The sequence below is a fragment of the Lepidochelys kempii genome, chromosome 1, assembly GCF_965140285.1.
Source record: "Lepidochelys kempii isolate rLepKem1 chromosome 1, rLepKem1.hap1, whole genome shotgun sequence".
Classification (NCBI taxonomy): Eukaryota; Metazoa; Chordata; order Testudines; family Cheloniidae; genus Lepidochelys; species Lepidochelys kempii.
Window position 1 is genome coordinate 299,298,237 of NC_136380.1, and position 16,599 is coordinate 299,314,835.

The 16,599-nt window shown below is 41.1% G+C and overlaps 1 protein-coding gene across 3 annotated transcripts in view; it reads right to left on the reverse strand.

Moving 5' to 3' along the window:
* The window catches only part of CNTN1 (contactin 1), a 432,672-nt gene that overhangs the window by 114,559 nt on the left and 301,514 nt on the right, over positions 1-16,599 (reverse strand). For all 3 annotated transcript variants that reach the window (XM_073328045.2, XM_078851133.1, XM_073328043.2), the window contains 3 exons: positions 14,648-14,798; positions 10,305-10,432; positions 6,773-6,948 (listed from right to left, as the gene is read on the reverse strand). In XM_073328045.2, the coding sequence (XP_073184146.2) occupies positions 6,773-6,948; positions 10,305-10,432; positions 14,648-14,798 (455 nt within the window). The remainder of the gene's footprint in view (positions 1-6,772; positions 6,949-10,304; positions 10,433-14,647; positions 14,799-16,599) is intronic.

Here is a 16,599-nt window from a genome sequence, read left to right on the forward strand (position 1 = left end):
TCAGTGACTATTTGGTGAAGAAATCTGTCAGCTAACACATCCAGGAAAATCTAGGCCCTACTATTATAAGTGGAACTTTTCCTCCAATCTATATCTGGGAAGTTAAATTCTCACGCCATCACAGAATAATCACACAATTGTCAGTAGTATTTATTTCATTAAAAATATTGAAGAGGTCTCTATCCATATCTAAATTAAAACCTGGTAGTCTGTAGTATAACTCAAGCACTATCACAGGGGAACCTCTAATAGCTTCCTTCCTCAAAGTGATTTTGACCCAAACAGACTCTGTCTGTTCCATTCCATCACTTCTAATTTCTTTACAGTCTACCTCATCATTATGCTACTCCACCACAATGCTCTCCACCCCTTTTATATTTATTTTGGTCTTCCCTGAACAGCACATCTCTTTAATACCCGTACTCCTGTCATGAGAATCAGGTGTGGAGATTACATGAGCATCTTCCAACCATCTGCCCCAAGTTCCTATTTTAAAGCTCTTTTAATCAATTGTGCCAACCTCCATTCCAGAAGTCTATTTTCCTCCTTACTCAGGCGGAGTTTATTCCATGAGAACAGTCATTCTGTCCATGAATGCCTCCTCTCCATTAACTCTTTCCCCTCTTCCTATAGAACTAGCCACTCTTCTCTTCTTCCTTTCCCTCCCACCTTCTGTTATTGCCTGCTGTTCCCCTTCTTCATTTTCCAACTTAGCAAACCTACTCCTGAGCTCTGTTTCTCCTTCACTAGCTGGTCTTTCCCTCTGCCTGGTTCTCATAGTCACATGCTTCCACTAGCCACTTTCCTCACAGTTCTTCAGTTCAGCTTGCATCTGCAAGTTTTGACTTTTTCTTTCAGCCTCCCCTTGCCTTCCTTCCATTATCTGCTCAAATCCCCTTCAAAACTCAACCACCGTTTCCACTTGCATCTCCAAACCTCTTCTCTTCCATCAGGTCCATCATGCGGCACTTCATACAAATGAAACTCTTTTCAGGTACCCATGTTACCTGGGGTTTTCAGAACCCAAAACAGTGGTAACTTAACTGTTTCAGTCCAAGTGGTGTCAGGAATAAATCAATAGGAACATAGCAATTCTGTCTAATAAATGATTAATACAAGTAGGCATGCTCTTATCTAAAACTACTGTTTATTAGATTTAAGCACACACAGATATAAGCAATAGGTTTAGGACATCCCAGATATACATACCCACAGTCTGAGATTGTTTTGAGTAATCACCAGCCAGATTTCCAGGGCCCTTCCTTCCATCCAGGGAGTTTACTCTGATGTGGAGTTTAGATGTCAACTCCTTTCTTGAAGAAAAGCTCCATCGGTCTGCTCTGAGGTATTTACTTTCACCTATTGTTTTATAGCTATCGCTAACAAAACACATATCCTCTAGTGGCTCCTGGTGGATCAGCATAACCACCTCTATGGGGTTACTAATTCTCCTAATTTCAACAAAATACTCATTAGCTCAAAATATTTCTCGTATTTCTAGCCATAACAATAATATGTCAGGAGCACCTAAAAACAAGGCTGTTATTCATTCACTTTAACTCCATAACCTTCTGTCCCATCCTCCCATTCTGATTAACATATAAAATGGCTGACTTCAGTACTGTCAAGTTCTGGGGTACAAGCAGGAATGTCAAATTCCGGGGCAACACCTGCTCCAGGATAATGTACATCCTGCAGCTTCCACATACAGTCATCATCACTGTCTTTTCCATTCCTTGGGTCACTTCCACTGCTTCCCCTGTATCTGTCATAGCCTTCCTGCCTGAACTCCTGCCAAGGAAAAATAAACCAATCAAACCAAACACCACATACTTTCTCCTCCAACAGAACTCCTACTCAAACTTTGCTTGCTCCTGTTAGATCCTGACCTTGAGTAGAGGCATGGTAGGCCCTTCTGTCACCATCCCAGCCCCTTTCTGTGCTAACTGCAAAGGATTGAGCAAATGGTGGAAGGGGGTCAAAGAGTATCTGCAACAAAACTAGCTAAGTTAGTTAAGAGTAGGAAAATTCATATGAAGTAGATGTTTCTGCTCCAGAAGAGTGGTAGGGTGGGATTCTCCACTGCTTTGTTCAGTCATTTACATCTTGTGTAGAGCGAGTGTAAAAAATGCCACCAAAATTGGAATGGTGTTGTGCCCTTGCTGCACAGATATATACAGCTACAGAGAAGCAGGTCCAGAGATCATCTCCTGAATGGCATGGTGGGGTGGATGGCTGTTTTGAGGACTTGGCACCCTCAGGACTTGCACAAATACTCTTAGTGGGTTGCTTGCCAAGGGGAAGTGGGCCACAGTATGTTCTTCCTGAAGTACTTTGCTAGAATTCTTCAGAAACATCCTCAGTATCAGGATGGGACATTAAAATTAATTTCCTTAAAAACTGAATTTCCCTATAGTGGTACTATTACAAGAAAAATCTTGTACCACATAAATAGCCACGGGTATTTGTAAAGTTATAGCTCTTGTTGAATATATGTTTTTTGAATAAAAATCCTAGGATCTGCACATGGCCAACAGATTGACAAAGTTAACCCATTGCATAAAGCCATTTTATATTTTTTCCCCTCTGGTGTTACTCGGGCTAAGGTGGGGAAAACCTCATGTCAATGAATTTTCTTCCTTACTACACACCAAAGCACTTGCTTGATTTATCCACACTTTCAATCCCAGTCTGCAGTTTAGTGGTACATATCTGAGCCCAAGCCTAAATAACTTCTCTAAATGACTGCAGTCAGGGGACTAAACTCAAGGACCAAGACAAAAAATTAGGTGTGCTTTTACTTTGCTCTCTTACAAGGCAGAGGTTGTTTTTTTTCTGTCTAAATAGAGGGCTTTCTTCTTTATATTTTCCCAGCTCTTGTATTTTTTAAGGAAGGGTTTGACAGACACTAAGACTTCATTCCTGCTGTTATCTAAGAGAAGATCCAGCTTGTCAGCAAGCTGTAATTTCAGGCTTCTGCAAAGTACTCTATATGCACTGAACAGTGCAGAAGTGCAAATTTAAATACACATCAATGAAGCAATCCTCAGATGAAAACTTGGAAAATATCATTTTCTTTGGATGGCAATGAGGTAGATCTACATGTCTCATAATTCCTGTAAAGTACATTTCTAGAGTTGTTTAGTATGCTGCTACTGGAGTTTCGATAGACACAGATTTCTGTAAGGTACTTTGCAGGAACCTTAAGATTTTGAGCTTCAGTGCCCTTAAACTGGCATTAGAACACTATTCTGCCAGTCAGACAAAGAAAGTCCACACAGACTCTCATTGAAAGATACTAATAGGGCTTCTAGAGACCTTCACAATAAATTAATCTAGCAGCAGTAGAGCTTGTCAGCTTGGCAGTAGAGCTTGTCAGCAGGAGAGTTTGACATGTAAAAAAAAAGATTTTGTTCTGAATCACAAAATTTTGATTCAGGACCATTAAAACATTTCATTTTGACAGTGTTGAAGTGTTTTGTTTTGACTCTTGATTTCATTATTAAATATATAGGTTACATATATACTCAGTATTAAATATATAGAAATTTAACATAAAATTAATATTTTAATATAATACACAAGTCTATATAAAATTAATTGAAACATTTGACATTTTCCTATTGAAAAATTGGTCAAAATCGACACATTCCCATGAAATACCTCAATTGCGATTATTTTTTGTATTTTTTGACAGAAAAATGTCCTGTCAAAAACATTTCAACTAGCTCTAAACAGCAGTTGGGACTGGCTAATTTGGTCTTGTGGGACTGCTTATATTATGCATGTGGGACTGCTGATATCATATGCATGCTCCTAGGCAGAATGTTTCTTTTTTATGTTTATGATTACAGCCCCATGATAACTGTTGTGACTATGCAAATCTTATTTTTAGTTCTGCTTCAGATTTGTAAAATATTTTTAATTTACTTTTTTTTGCAGCTATTAGGACTGATATTTAAAAAAGAGAGTGCGGAAGAAGGAACCCAACTGGCTATCACCAAATCAGACAACTTTGCAGGTATAGGAATCAGAAAGACTCCATGGAATGGAAAGTTAAAATGTAGGTAATATTGTAGGTGGAGCTTAGCGTGTGACCTACCACTGTTGAGGCCTAACGGGTTCATGCACAGCCTACCGTAAAAGCCCTTCTCCCCATATAATACCACAACAATTGTGCTCAGCAGATATACTTGAGTTAACATTCCCCTGGTTTAAAAGGGAGGAGAATCATAGAATCATAGAATCATAGAATATCAGGGTTGGAAGGGACCCCAGAAGGTCATCTAGTCCAACCCCCTGCTCAAAGCAGGACCAATTCCCAGTTAAATCATCCCAGCCAGGGCTTTGTCAAGCCTGACCTTAAAAACCTCTAAGGAAGGAGATTCTACCACCTCCCTAGGTAACGCATTCCAGTGTTTCACCACCCTCTTAGTGAAAAAGTTTTTCCTAATATCCAATCTAAACCTCCCCCACTGCAACTTGAGACCATTACTCCTCGTTCTGTCATCTGCTACCATTGAGAACAGTTTAGAGCCATCCTCTTTGGAACCCCCTTTCAGGTAGTTGAAAGCAGCTATCAAATCCCCCCTCATTCTTCTCTTCTGCAGGCTAAACAATCCCAGCTCCCTCAGCCTCTCCTCATAACTCATGTGTTCCAGTCCCCTAATCATTTTTGTTGCCCTTCGCTGGACTCTTTCCAATTTATCCACATCCTTCTTGAAGTGTGGGGCCCAAAACTGGACACAGTACTCCAGATGAGGCCTCACCAATGTCGAATAGAGGGGAACGATCACGTCCCTCGATCTGCTCGCTATGCCCCTACTTATACATCCCAAAATGCCATTGGCCTTCTTGGCAACAAGGGCACACTGCTGACTCATATCCAGCTTCTCGTCCACTGTCACCCCTAGGTCCTTTTCCGCAGAACTGCTGCCTAGCCATTCGGTCCCTAGTCTGTAGCTGTGCATTGGGTTCTTCCGTCCTAAGTGCAGGACCCTGCACTTATCCTTATTGAACCTCATCAGATTTCTTTTGGCCCAATCCTCCAATTTGTCTAGGTCTTTCTGTATCCTATCCCTCCCCTCCAGCGTATCTATCACTCCTCCCAGTTTAGTATCATCCGCAAATTTGCTGAGAGTGCAATCCACACCATCCTCCAGATCATTTATGAAGAGAGTGGTGGCAAGTCTTTTTCTGTGATGGGTGCTTAATTCTGGAGCTTGCCTCCCAGACCTACAACCTTCACCAGGGTGGGTTAATCCATAGGCATGATGCAAAATCCACTGTTTTTCTTGGGATTTCAATAAGAGGGTGGGTTGAAGATTAAGAATGGCTGGATGTGGGGACAATTATTTTATTGATATTTATTCTGGGCTAATATTTTTTCAGTTTGTATGGTCTGGGTTGGATAATTTGTTTGTATTTAGTATTTATTGTTGTGTGTTTTTATACAATTTAAATTTGGTCCAAGCACAGAGCTATGAGATGGAGGCTTTCCGCAAAAGGAAATAAATATATGCAGTGTATGACCTCATGTGTTGCAGATAGTTTGCTAAAACATGACATCATGGGACACACTGAACCAGAGAAGATTTATGCCCAAGACAAAAAGTTTGCCAGAGAAATGGCCTAGCAGATGGAATGGGATAACCCCACATGCTCATTAAGAATATCTGGGATGCCTCTTTATGTGTGCCAAAATGAGTGACTTTGAATTAGCTTGTTTAGTCTTAAAAGAAACTTAGGACTGAGTGCTTATTGAATTTTTTTCTCCTACTCACCATCCTGTGCAAGAGCCTGAAAATGCTCATTAGAAGAGCACAGACAGGTATAAGGAATACACATATATAAGAACATAAGAATGGCCATACTGTGTCAGACCAATGGTCCATCTAGCCCAGTATCCTGTCTTCCGACAACCGCCCGTGCCAGATGCTTTAGAGGGAATGACAGAAGAAGGCAATTATCAAGTGATCCATCCCCTGTCATCCAGCTTCTGGAAGACAAATATCTTTCCCTTTGAAGATTATTTGTGCTATGTTTGGTGCCAGCCTACCTCTTCACTATCTGTATTCACTATCTATCATTTATTATTCCTTGTTCTTTCATTTTAAATGTTTAAGTCAGCCATTTAGAAATGACACTATGGACCAGACTGCAAATCCCTTATTCACACTAGTGGAAATTATTCACAAAAGTACTCCTATTGAAGACAAGAGGAAAACTTGTGGGGAGTGACGGGCTTACACAGTTTGGACCTTTGAGACTCACACTGCATGTATAGCACATAGTTAAGAGTCAAAGTGATCCATTTGACACAGCACACTGGCTGCAATTCATTCATTCAAACTATTCAAATACATTCAAATAAGTCAGCAGAGGTTTGTGAACTATTCACAATCAGAAAAAGAGAGTAGCATTTGTCAGACAATTTATTAATCAGAATCAACGAGCTCTAGTTTGGTGATTGGGATTCCACAAAAGCCTTTAAAGTGAAAAATGGGAACCGCTAAAGAAAAAGGTTAGGAGAACATATGAATTTTTACAAACAACCTCTTCACTTCTCCATTATGAAGTAACTAATGAACTGTAAATAACATTTACAGGCCTTGATCCTTGTTTTATAATTTTAAGCCTCTTTAGATAGGTGATTCCAGACGCATTTTCCTGGGTATGAACCAATAAACTAGAATATACAGAAAACACCATGTGTTTCATGATACTGAAAACCAGAGTTTAGCGTATCAAATGAGGGTCTGCAGAATCTTACCATAACACTCCTTTCGTAATGATCATGCTCTTTTTCAAAATCTATCATGTAGCCATTTAGAGACCAAATAAAGGTCAGATCTAACGTAGTATCATAGGACGCAATACACTGCATGGTGGCATTCTCTCCAACTGTGACATCAACATTAGTTGGTGCTAAGGTAATCTTTGTAGCTTCTGTGAAGTTAAAAGAAAATGTGGAAAATTCTAATAAACAAGTGAATATACAGATGCAAATCTAGCTGTTTGATTATACATGAAAAGAACAAACTCATTTACATGTTATTTATGCAACTACATTTCAAAGGGGAACACTAATTTCGAACAGAGGGGTGCTATACTAAGAAAAGTGACAACACCCTTACAACTGAAATGCCTTGCCTTTTGTTTGCTCATTCTCTGATAATACATATTTTAGCCTCTTGACCATGATGACTATAACCAGCTATGCTGAGTTAGTTTTTTTCACAGACTATTTCATGTGTAGAAGACAAATGATCCATTTTGCATGACCCATTGTGTATTTTTTTGTTCATAATAATCCTGGCTTTATTAAAAAATATATATCATTAAAGAATGGGGAGCTCTGCTCAGTGCTCTCATTTCCATTACTCCACCCTAATTCTAATATGTCTATTGAGAAATAATGTTTAATTATGCATATAGCTATGATGAGAAGGGACAGAAAAGAATAGAAGAAAAGAATAAAAATATGTATAATCAGAGCTTACTATAATCAAGAAAAGAAGAAGAGCTGGAGACTCCATGAAATCCCTCAGGGATCTTGTTATACAGATCTAATTTAGCTGACGCATGCTTTGATACCAAAGAGCTTAGCGTTACAGAAGGGAATGGTATTCTAACCATGTGTGTGTACATTTGGTAGCTGATTTTACAACTGTTGCTGGATTTTGTTTTATATTGTAGAGTCTTCTATCAACCTAGAGCAGGGGTGGGCAAACCCTTTGGCCCGAGGGCCACATCTGGGTGGAGAAATTGCATGCAGGGCCATGAATATAGAGCTGGGGCAGGGGGCTGGGGTGCAGGAGGGAGTGCAGGGTGTGGGAGGGGGTGCAGTGTGCAGGAAGAGTCTCAGGGCAGGGGGTTGGGTGTAGGAGGAGTGTGGTGTGCGGCAGGGGGCTCAGGGCAGGTGGGTGAGGGCTCAGGACAGGGAGCTGTGGTGCAGGACGGGAGCAGCAGGGGCTCAAGGCAGGGGGTTGGGGTGCGGGCTACAGGAGGCGTTTGAAGTGTGGGCTCTGGCCTGGTGCCGTTTACCTTGAGCTGCTCCGGGGTGGCAGTGGGATTAAGGCAGGCTCCCTGCCTGACCTGGCCCCACGCCGCTCCCAGAAATGGCCAGCATGTATAGCAGTGGCTCCTTGGAGTAGGGTGGGGCAGGAGGCTCTGCTGCGTGCTGCCCTCGCCTGTGGTACCACCCCTGTAGCTCCCATTGGCCACAGTTCCCGTTCCTGGACAATGGGAGCTGCGGAAGCAGTGCCTGCAGGTTAGAGCAGCACACGGAGCCCTCTCTCCCCCGCCCAGGGGCCACAGGGAGATGGGTGCCGGCCACTTCCGGGAGTGGTGCGGGGCCAGGGCAGGCAGGGATCCTGCCTTAGCCCAGCTGAGCCACGGGGCTGGCAATCCCACGGGCTGGACTGAAAGCCCTGATGGGCCGGTTCTGGCCCATGGGCCGTAGTTTGCCTTCCCCTGACCGAGAGGTATTCTAGAGTATGTCTGCACTGCACTCTTCTTTCAGCGGCGTGTCGTCTACATACACATGTAGGCCCCTAGCACAGGTATAAATAACAGCATAGACCAGGAGGCATGGCTTAGGCGAGTAAAGACATGCCTGAAGGGTGTGGAAAGGTACACAAGTACATATCCTGCACGGCGCTCTACTTGCCCAAGCTGTGCCTCCCATCTACAGTACTATTTTTAGCAGTGTGGTACCCTGCTGCCTCACTGCTGGCTCTGCTGGAGCTTTCCACGACCACAGGAAAAGACTCCAATAGCAGCGGAAGTCTCTGGCAGGGAGGAGGTAGTGGAGAAAGACTCCAGCAGCTTCCCCACCACTGTGAAAAACTCCAGCAATGGGGAGGCGGCAGGCAAAGACTCAGGCTTTCCCTGCTGTCTGCCCCCTGCCAGAGCCTGTCCTCACCAAGTGAAAATCTCTGACAGTGGAGAGCGGCTGAAACCTTTCTGCACTGCCTCCCCACTGCCAGAGCCTTTCACTGACATGTGTAGTTACACCCATCGTGTAGACACAGTGCTAGAGGAAATTCTCACGTATCCACGACAGAAACCAAGTTTTGAAATCTGCCATCTAGCCTTTCACTGTTTCTGTTGGTTAAAGTTGCAATGCAAAGGACATGCTCAGTCATTAGTTTACCCTCCTTAGATGAACTAAGTCAGAGTCCTCAGCTACAAAAAGAAATGGTTTATGTTTAGTTTATAAACACATATGGTTTAAATGTTTAACTGTGGAGATTTGTAAGTCAATTATTTTTTTATGATTCTAAAATGTATAGTATAATGTTAGAGGGGTTGAATATTTATTTACAAATGTTTCCAGAAAACTAAGAATGATGAATGTAGTGATTAAAAAACAAAGCTACAAAATACAAAGGAAAATAAATAATCATACTAGTTAAACAGACCTCGTGATTCAAAATAAATTCTTTACAATGTTTGAAACATCATTACACATGGTCCAGGGAAATAGTTACAAAAAATGCAGTCATATGTCCTCATGGATTCACACTTATGTTGCTAAGTTTATTTTGTGGCAGCATGCTGTTGAGCAAGACTGCCACATTTTGGCTGCAGGAAATGCTTTCTTTTCAAATACATTTAATACATAGGTGGTTTTCCAGAGGCCTGGCAGACAGAAGTGCTCATGAAGTGAACACTATGAACACTATCTCATGAACACTATCTTCCCTTCCTCCTCCCTTCAGTTATCTGACAGGGCTGTAAAAGGTGTGATTAAGTATATCAGCATCTGATACCAGTACTGCAAAGTGTTACAGTGGCATGTTTATTTGGATGAATGATCCCACATTGCAAATTCAAATAAATGATTTATTTAATTGCACTGCTCACGACCCCGTGCTCTGAAAAAGAAACTGAGAGGAGCCAAGGAGGGGCAGGCAGGAGGATGGTTATGGACCCATCTCTCTGTGTGTTGGCCTGCAGTGTTGGGCTACTGCATGAGGGAGAGATATCAGCACCATCTGAATGAATGGATCAGATTATTGACCCTCCGGAGGAAGGAACAGCACTGGTGGAAGAACTGAGACACTTCCTTTCCTTTGCTCCTCCTGCAGTGGTGCAGTTGCATGCTTCCCCTATTTAGGGCTGTTGCTTAAAAGCCATAATCTATCTCTTAATGGGCAATTCAGTTCAATTCAGTTGGAAAGAAATAACATAAAATGGCTTGCGGGGAAAGTCTTAAAGGGAAATCTTATAAAGCAAAGTTTTATCATTTTAAATTGAAGCATGTTATGTGAAATGAACTCACAAAAATGGAGTTTTACCTGTGATTTCCAGAGTACCAGTACTGTTAGCTTTTCCTTGGTTATTTTCTGCAAAACATGTGTAGCTGCCTTGATCCAGCTTAGTGATATTAACAATTTCCAAGCTACCATCATCCCAAATAGATATCCTATTGAAAGTATGAAAAACATACCACAAGTTAAAATAGTTATTTGCATCAGAAAGAACAAAGTATTTCCAGTGGAAATCCCTAAATAAGTCAAAACAAAGATCATAAGGGTCTCTCAATGGCTGACGTCTAACTATTGCTTTTATATATGCTCCAGTACCCCACCATGATTTAAACAGAGTTTAGTATGGTTAATGGGATCTGGAATAAAGCATACAATTTACATTTGAGGGGATTATTTTCACTTATTTACGTTCTCTCAAATATTTTTTCTTTTAGTTTTGTAAGTTTAATACTCAAATAAGCGCAAGACTAATTAGAGTGACTAAAACTAGGTGCTAAGGAAGGTATTCCAGTCAACATTAATGATATTTTGACTTATCACCTCCCTGCAATTTCACTTCTAGGTTTATTTTGAGCTGAGACTTCCAAAAGTACAAACTGTATAGACAAATGCTCACTATGGATTGGGATGAGACATCCAGTCTAAATTTCACTGAGGATATGAGCTAGGATTTGAACTTGCATCACCTGTGGTGAACCAATAGTGCACAAATCCAAGAAATCTCTGACATATTCCTTCAAAGCCCCTCACCTAAAAATCCCCTATTTAAAAACAATATACCACTAATTATAGTCTCTCTCAAAGTAATATCATATTTTAACATCTAGATAAAATAATTAGAATTAGTTTGTAAATAAATTATTAAATAAATCTATGCTGTAGAAACCACCACAAGGCCTCAGTCGGGGATCGGGGCCCCACTGTGCCAGGCATTGAACAAGGGAGTGAAACAAAGGGAGTTTGGAACAGAGAGCTCACAATCGGACAGAAGAATAAATAAACAAATGGGGTTGGGTGGGAGCAGGTAGAGATTGGTATATTTACATAAATCAGGAGCCACAGGCAGTCACCAACCTAACCACTTCCAGGTGGCAGTGATTCATAAGCATCATGGCAGAGGTAGATTTTAAAGAGGGATTTAAGACAGGATAATTCAATGTAATCATTGATTGCTAAGGAGCACTGGCAGCTTGCCTCCTGTGAAGATGAATTCTATTTCAGAAGACAAAATGTTCCCCTCACAGATATGGAAACCCATCTTTAAGCTTCTATGCAGCTCCTAGAAGCTTGAACGAACCATGTCTTTCTACTGATGGTATGTGGTAGAGCAGCTCCGATCATGTCAAGTGGACTCCACTAAATCTACTCAAGGAACTTGTTGAGGATCTGCCCCATGTATAGAATGGGACACTACTGGTATGTCTACACTGCAATAAAATAAACGCTGCTGGCTTATGTCAGCTGACTCAGGCTCACGGGGTTTGGACTGCAGGGCTATAAAATTGCAGTGTAGATATCTAGTTCCAGGAAGGTCCCAGAGTTCAGGCTCCAGCCAGCACCCAGATGTCTACATTGCAATTTTATAGCCTGAGCCCTGAGAGCCTGAGTCAGCTGCCATGGGCCAGCTACTGGTGTTTTACTGCAGTGTAGACATTTCCTACAAGGTTGATGGGCAGAAAGTGTTGGCATAATGACATCTATTTAATGGAGAGCAATATCCCTTGGGAAAAACCTAATATTTAAATAAAATTATTGGTTTTTCCACCAACAAACATGAAATAGCAATGGAGGACAAGCAAGAGCTATTATTTTTGATTCTGGTGGAATTTACTAACAGCTCCTCAAAACTGATTCCTTATGCACATTCTGATTTAACTCTTTTTTGCTATATGAAACAAGGCTAATGAATACTTTCAGTATTCCTTAAAATGTTATATATAAATTCATGGACATCCCTTCCTAATTTAACATTAATTAACTTCTATCCATGGGGTAGATTCCTACTTGTGGTGGGGTAACAGTCATGAATCATCCTCAGATTTTTACGCTTTGCAAATTAAAAATTTCTAAACTTTCTAAATGCTGTGTTTTAAACAATTATAAGTTAGTGTTGAAAACTAAGCACCCCCTTTTAGGCTAACTCTGATATTTTAAATTAGTTTTTTGAGGGAGTTTATCTGCAGCCAGGGAAATTCTCTGAGTATTGGGTTTAAAGCTTTGAAAATCTCATTTAGTATAGCATTTAAAAGGTGACTTCTATAGTGCATGGGATGTTTATAAATAAGCTACCTTTACATCGGCTAAGCTACTACATTGATTTGTTTTGGCAAAGGATGAGCTTAAGTAGGCTAGGCAGCTATGACAAAAAGAAGAAACTGAAAAACATAGTGGCGTATATATTTAAATAAAATAAATTGGAGAAACATTACATTAAGCATTAAATCAATTTTAATTATACCTTGTGTAAGTAAAGATTTCTGAAAATAAAACCCTATATATGTTTGCCAATACATCTGTATGCTATATCAAATTAAGAATACAGGAAACCTTTGTAAATTACCATGAAACTATTAACATATAATTGGCATGCACCAGCAATATTGCCTCTGCTGTTTCACGGCATAGGAACTATGCATCTGAATCATAGACAACACTATAGTGAACCATAGTGGCAGTATAATCAGCATAGGGAACTTATAGTTAACTTGATTTTAAAACCTGAGAGTGTAAGAGGCCCTGAGTCCAGATTTACTGCTCCTGAGTGTACTGAAGAATGGGGAGAAGGAAGGGCCATTGTGCATCTGCAGAGGATATACACTCAGAGTACATAAGCACATAAGAATGGCCATACTGGATCAGACCAATGGTCCATCTAGCTCAGTATCCTGTCTTCCAACAGTGGCCCGTACCACATGCTTCAGACGGAATGAACAGAACAGGGCAATTATTATGTGATCCATCCCCTGTCGTCCAGTCCCAGCTTCTGGCAGTCAGACCTTTAGGGACACCCAAACCATGGGGTTGTGTACCTGACCATACTGGCTAATAGCCATTGATGGATTGGGGGGAGGGATAACTCAGTGGTTTGAGCATTGGCCTGCTAAACCCAGGGTTGTGAGTTCAGTCCTTGAGGGGGCCATTTAGGGATCTGGGGCAAAAATTGGGGATTGGCCCTGCTTTGAGCAGGGGGTTGGACTAGATGATCTCCTGAGATCCCTTCCAACCCTGATATTCTATGATTCTATGACCTATCCTCCATAAACTTATCTAATTCTTTTTTGAACCCAGTTATCCCTTTGGCTTTCACAACACCCCCGGGCAACAAGTTCCACAGGTTCACTGTGTGTTGTGTGAAGAAGTACCTCCTTATGTTTATTTTAAACCTGCCACCTATTAATTTCGTTGAGTGATCTCCTAGTTCTTGTGTTATATGAATAGTTAAATAACACTTCCTTACTCATTTTTCTCCATACCATTATGATTTTAGACCTCTATCATATCCTCCCTTAGTTGTCTTTTTTTCTAAGATGAACAGTCCTACTCTTTTTAATCTTTCCCTGCAGCAGGGAAAGGCTCAAGCTGTGGGAAGTTGACGGACCTTTTCCTAGACTCCGCTAGTGTGGAAAGGCTCTGGCAGGGAGAGGCAGTGAGGAAACACTACCGCCTTTTCCAACTGCCTCCCCGCACCAGAGTCTTTCACTGTGGCATGTGAAAGACTCTGGTGCGGGGAGGCAGTTGGAAAAGGCGGTAGTGTTTCCTCACTGCCTCTCCCTGCCAGAGCCTTTCCACACTAGCGGAGTCTAGGAAAAGGTCCGTCAACTACCACAGTGTAGCTACTAACCACAGTATGGGTGCAGCCTGCTTTTACTGAGGAGTCTAGCTATACATACCCTACATGCTGCTACCAGTGGTAGGCAGTGTACCCCCAGAGAACTCCAGTTACTGGTAAGTAACTTTTCTTTCTCCTTCATGAATTGCCACTGCATTTCAATACTGGAGAAGAATAGCAAGCAGGAACATAATAAAAATGGGAGAAGTGAAAGTTAAATAAAAATTAAAGCACTGCCAAACCCAGACCCAAAATTTCATGGCTAATGCTCAGTAAATGTACAAGCTGAACTGCAAGTTTACATGGAAGATTTATATGCAAAATGAGAATTAATGTTTTGAATTTTTCATTAAGAATGAAGAATAAAAATAAATAATTTAATTAAGAATGGTTCTTTGCTTCAATTTTGCCTCAAGAATTCACTAATCAATAAAAATCTATTGTAAAATTTGCACTCTAACTAAATTTCTATTTCAGCTGAATATATAGGTATCATAAAACTATTCTAAGACCAATCATGCTCTCTAGAATCAATACTGACCTGCTCCCATTTACGAGCAGTTCTGTTCCTTTGCTCCATGAGAATTTTGGTTTAGGAGCAGCTTTAGGCTTGCATTCAATTATTACACGGCCTCCGTTAGCAGCCAAGATCTTCTTCTTCATTGGGTTCAGTTCAAAATTAGGAGGTGAAGCTGAAGAGAAAAAGCAACATATGGACACTGTTGTCATATCTTTTGACAAGGTATGTAATACTGTTTGTTTTAGGACATTAAAGATAATCTGGGTGTATTGAAGCATACATATCTATAATTAAGAAAGGGGATAAGAATGATCCAGGCAATTACAGACCTGTTAGTCTGACCTCAGTATTGTGCAAGACTTTAGAACAAATTGTGAAGGAAAAAATAATTACATTCATGAAGGTAAATGGTAAAGGGGATGTAATGCAACGTGGGTTTACCAAATGTAAGATCATGCCAAACTAATTTGATTTCCTTCTTGGAGAAAATAACTGATTTTTGAATATTTGGACTGAAGGAAAGCATTTAACACGGTAACACATGGGAAATTATCAGTTAAATTAGGGATTACAAGGTATACAAGGAACTGGCTAAAGGGGTGAAGGCAACAGGTTGTGCTGAAAAATAAATTATCAAACTGGAAGGAGGTTACTAGTGGAGTTCCTCAAAGATCGGTCTTGGGACCAATCTTATTTAATATTTTTATTAATGATCTAGCACAAAATGTAAGAGTGGGCTAATAAAATGTGCTGATGATACGAAGGTGGTAGGCATCATCAACACAGAGGAGGATCAGAATATTATACAGAAAGATCTGGATGACCTTGAAGACTGGCATGACAGAAAATGGGATAAAATTCAACAATACATAGTGCAAGGTCAAGCACTTAGGGTCTAATAATAAGAATTTTTACTACAAACTGGAGGCTCACTGTTGGAAGTGCCAGAGAAGGAGAGAGACCTGGGCATGGTGGGTCAATAACAGGATGACTATAAGCCACCAGTGTGATGTGGTTGTGAAAAAGGCAAATGCAATCCTAGGATGTATTATGTGAGGCATTTCTAGTAGAAATAGAGAACTATCAAGGCCTTTGTATAAGGCAATGGTAAGACCTCATTTGGAATACTGTGTACAATTCTGATCACCCATGTTCAAGAAAGATTAATTTAAACTGGAACAGGTTCAGTACTGGAAACTGTGCAGAGAAAAGAAACTAGGATGATCAGGAAATGGAGGGCCTATCTTATGAGAGGAGACCAGAAGAGCTTGGCTTGTTTTGTCTAGCAAGAAGGCTGAGAGGGGATATGATTGCTCTCTATAAATACATTAGGGGTAAAAATACCAGGGCGGGTGAAGAGCTATTTAAGCTAAAGGGCAATGTTGGCATAAGAACAAATGGAGATAAACTGGCCATGAACAATTTCAGGCTGGAAATAAGAAGGAGGTTTCTAACCATCAGAAGAACTAGGGGAATGGATGAGATTCTAGAACAGCCTCCCAATAGTAATTGTGGAGGGCAAGCACTCTAATTAGCTTTAAGAGAGAGCCTGACACATTTATGAGTGCGATTGTATGATGGGGTGCCCATCTCACACAAGGCAGAGCAGGTTAAATGAGGTCAATTAACCTTGTAGGCCACACCTGGAGGGAAGCCAGGGACTTACAAGGCCTAATGGAAGATGAAGTTCAGCTAGGCAGGAGCAGGTTGGGCCTGCATAAAGGGATGAAGCTGGGGACAGGAAAAGGCTGAAGGGGAAGCAGTCTGCAGTCACTCCCTCTGAGAAGGGGATTTGTTTAGGGCTAGAGAGTCTAACAAGAAGTCAAAGAGGGGAAGTAGTCTACAGTTACTCTCTGGAAGGAGGGAATGTTGGCCATTAAACCCAGGGGTGGAGGCAGAAGATAGAGAAGGGAAGTGGGGAGACTAGTGGGAAGGCCCGGGTTCCCCTACCAGCCACTGAGAAAGTGGCCTTG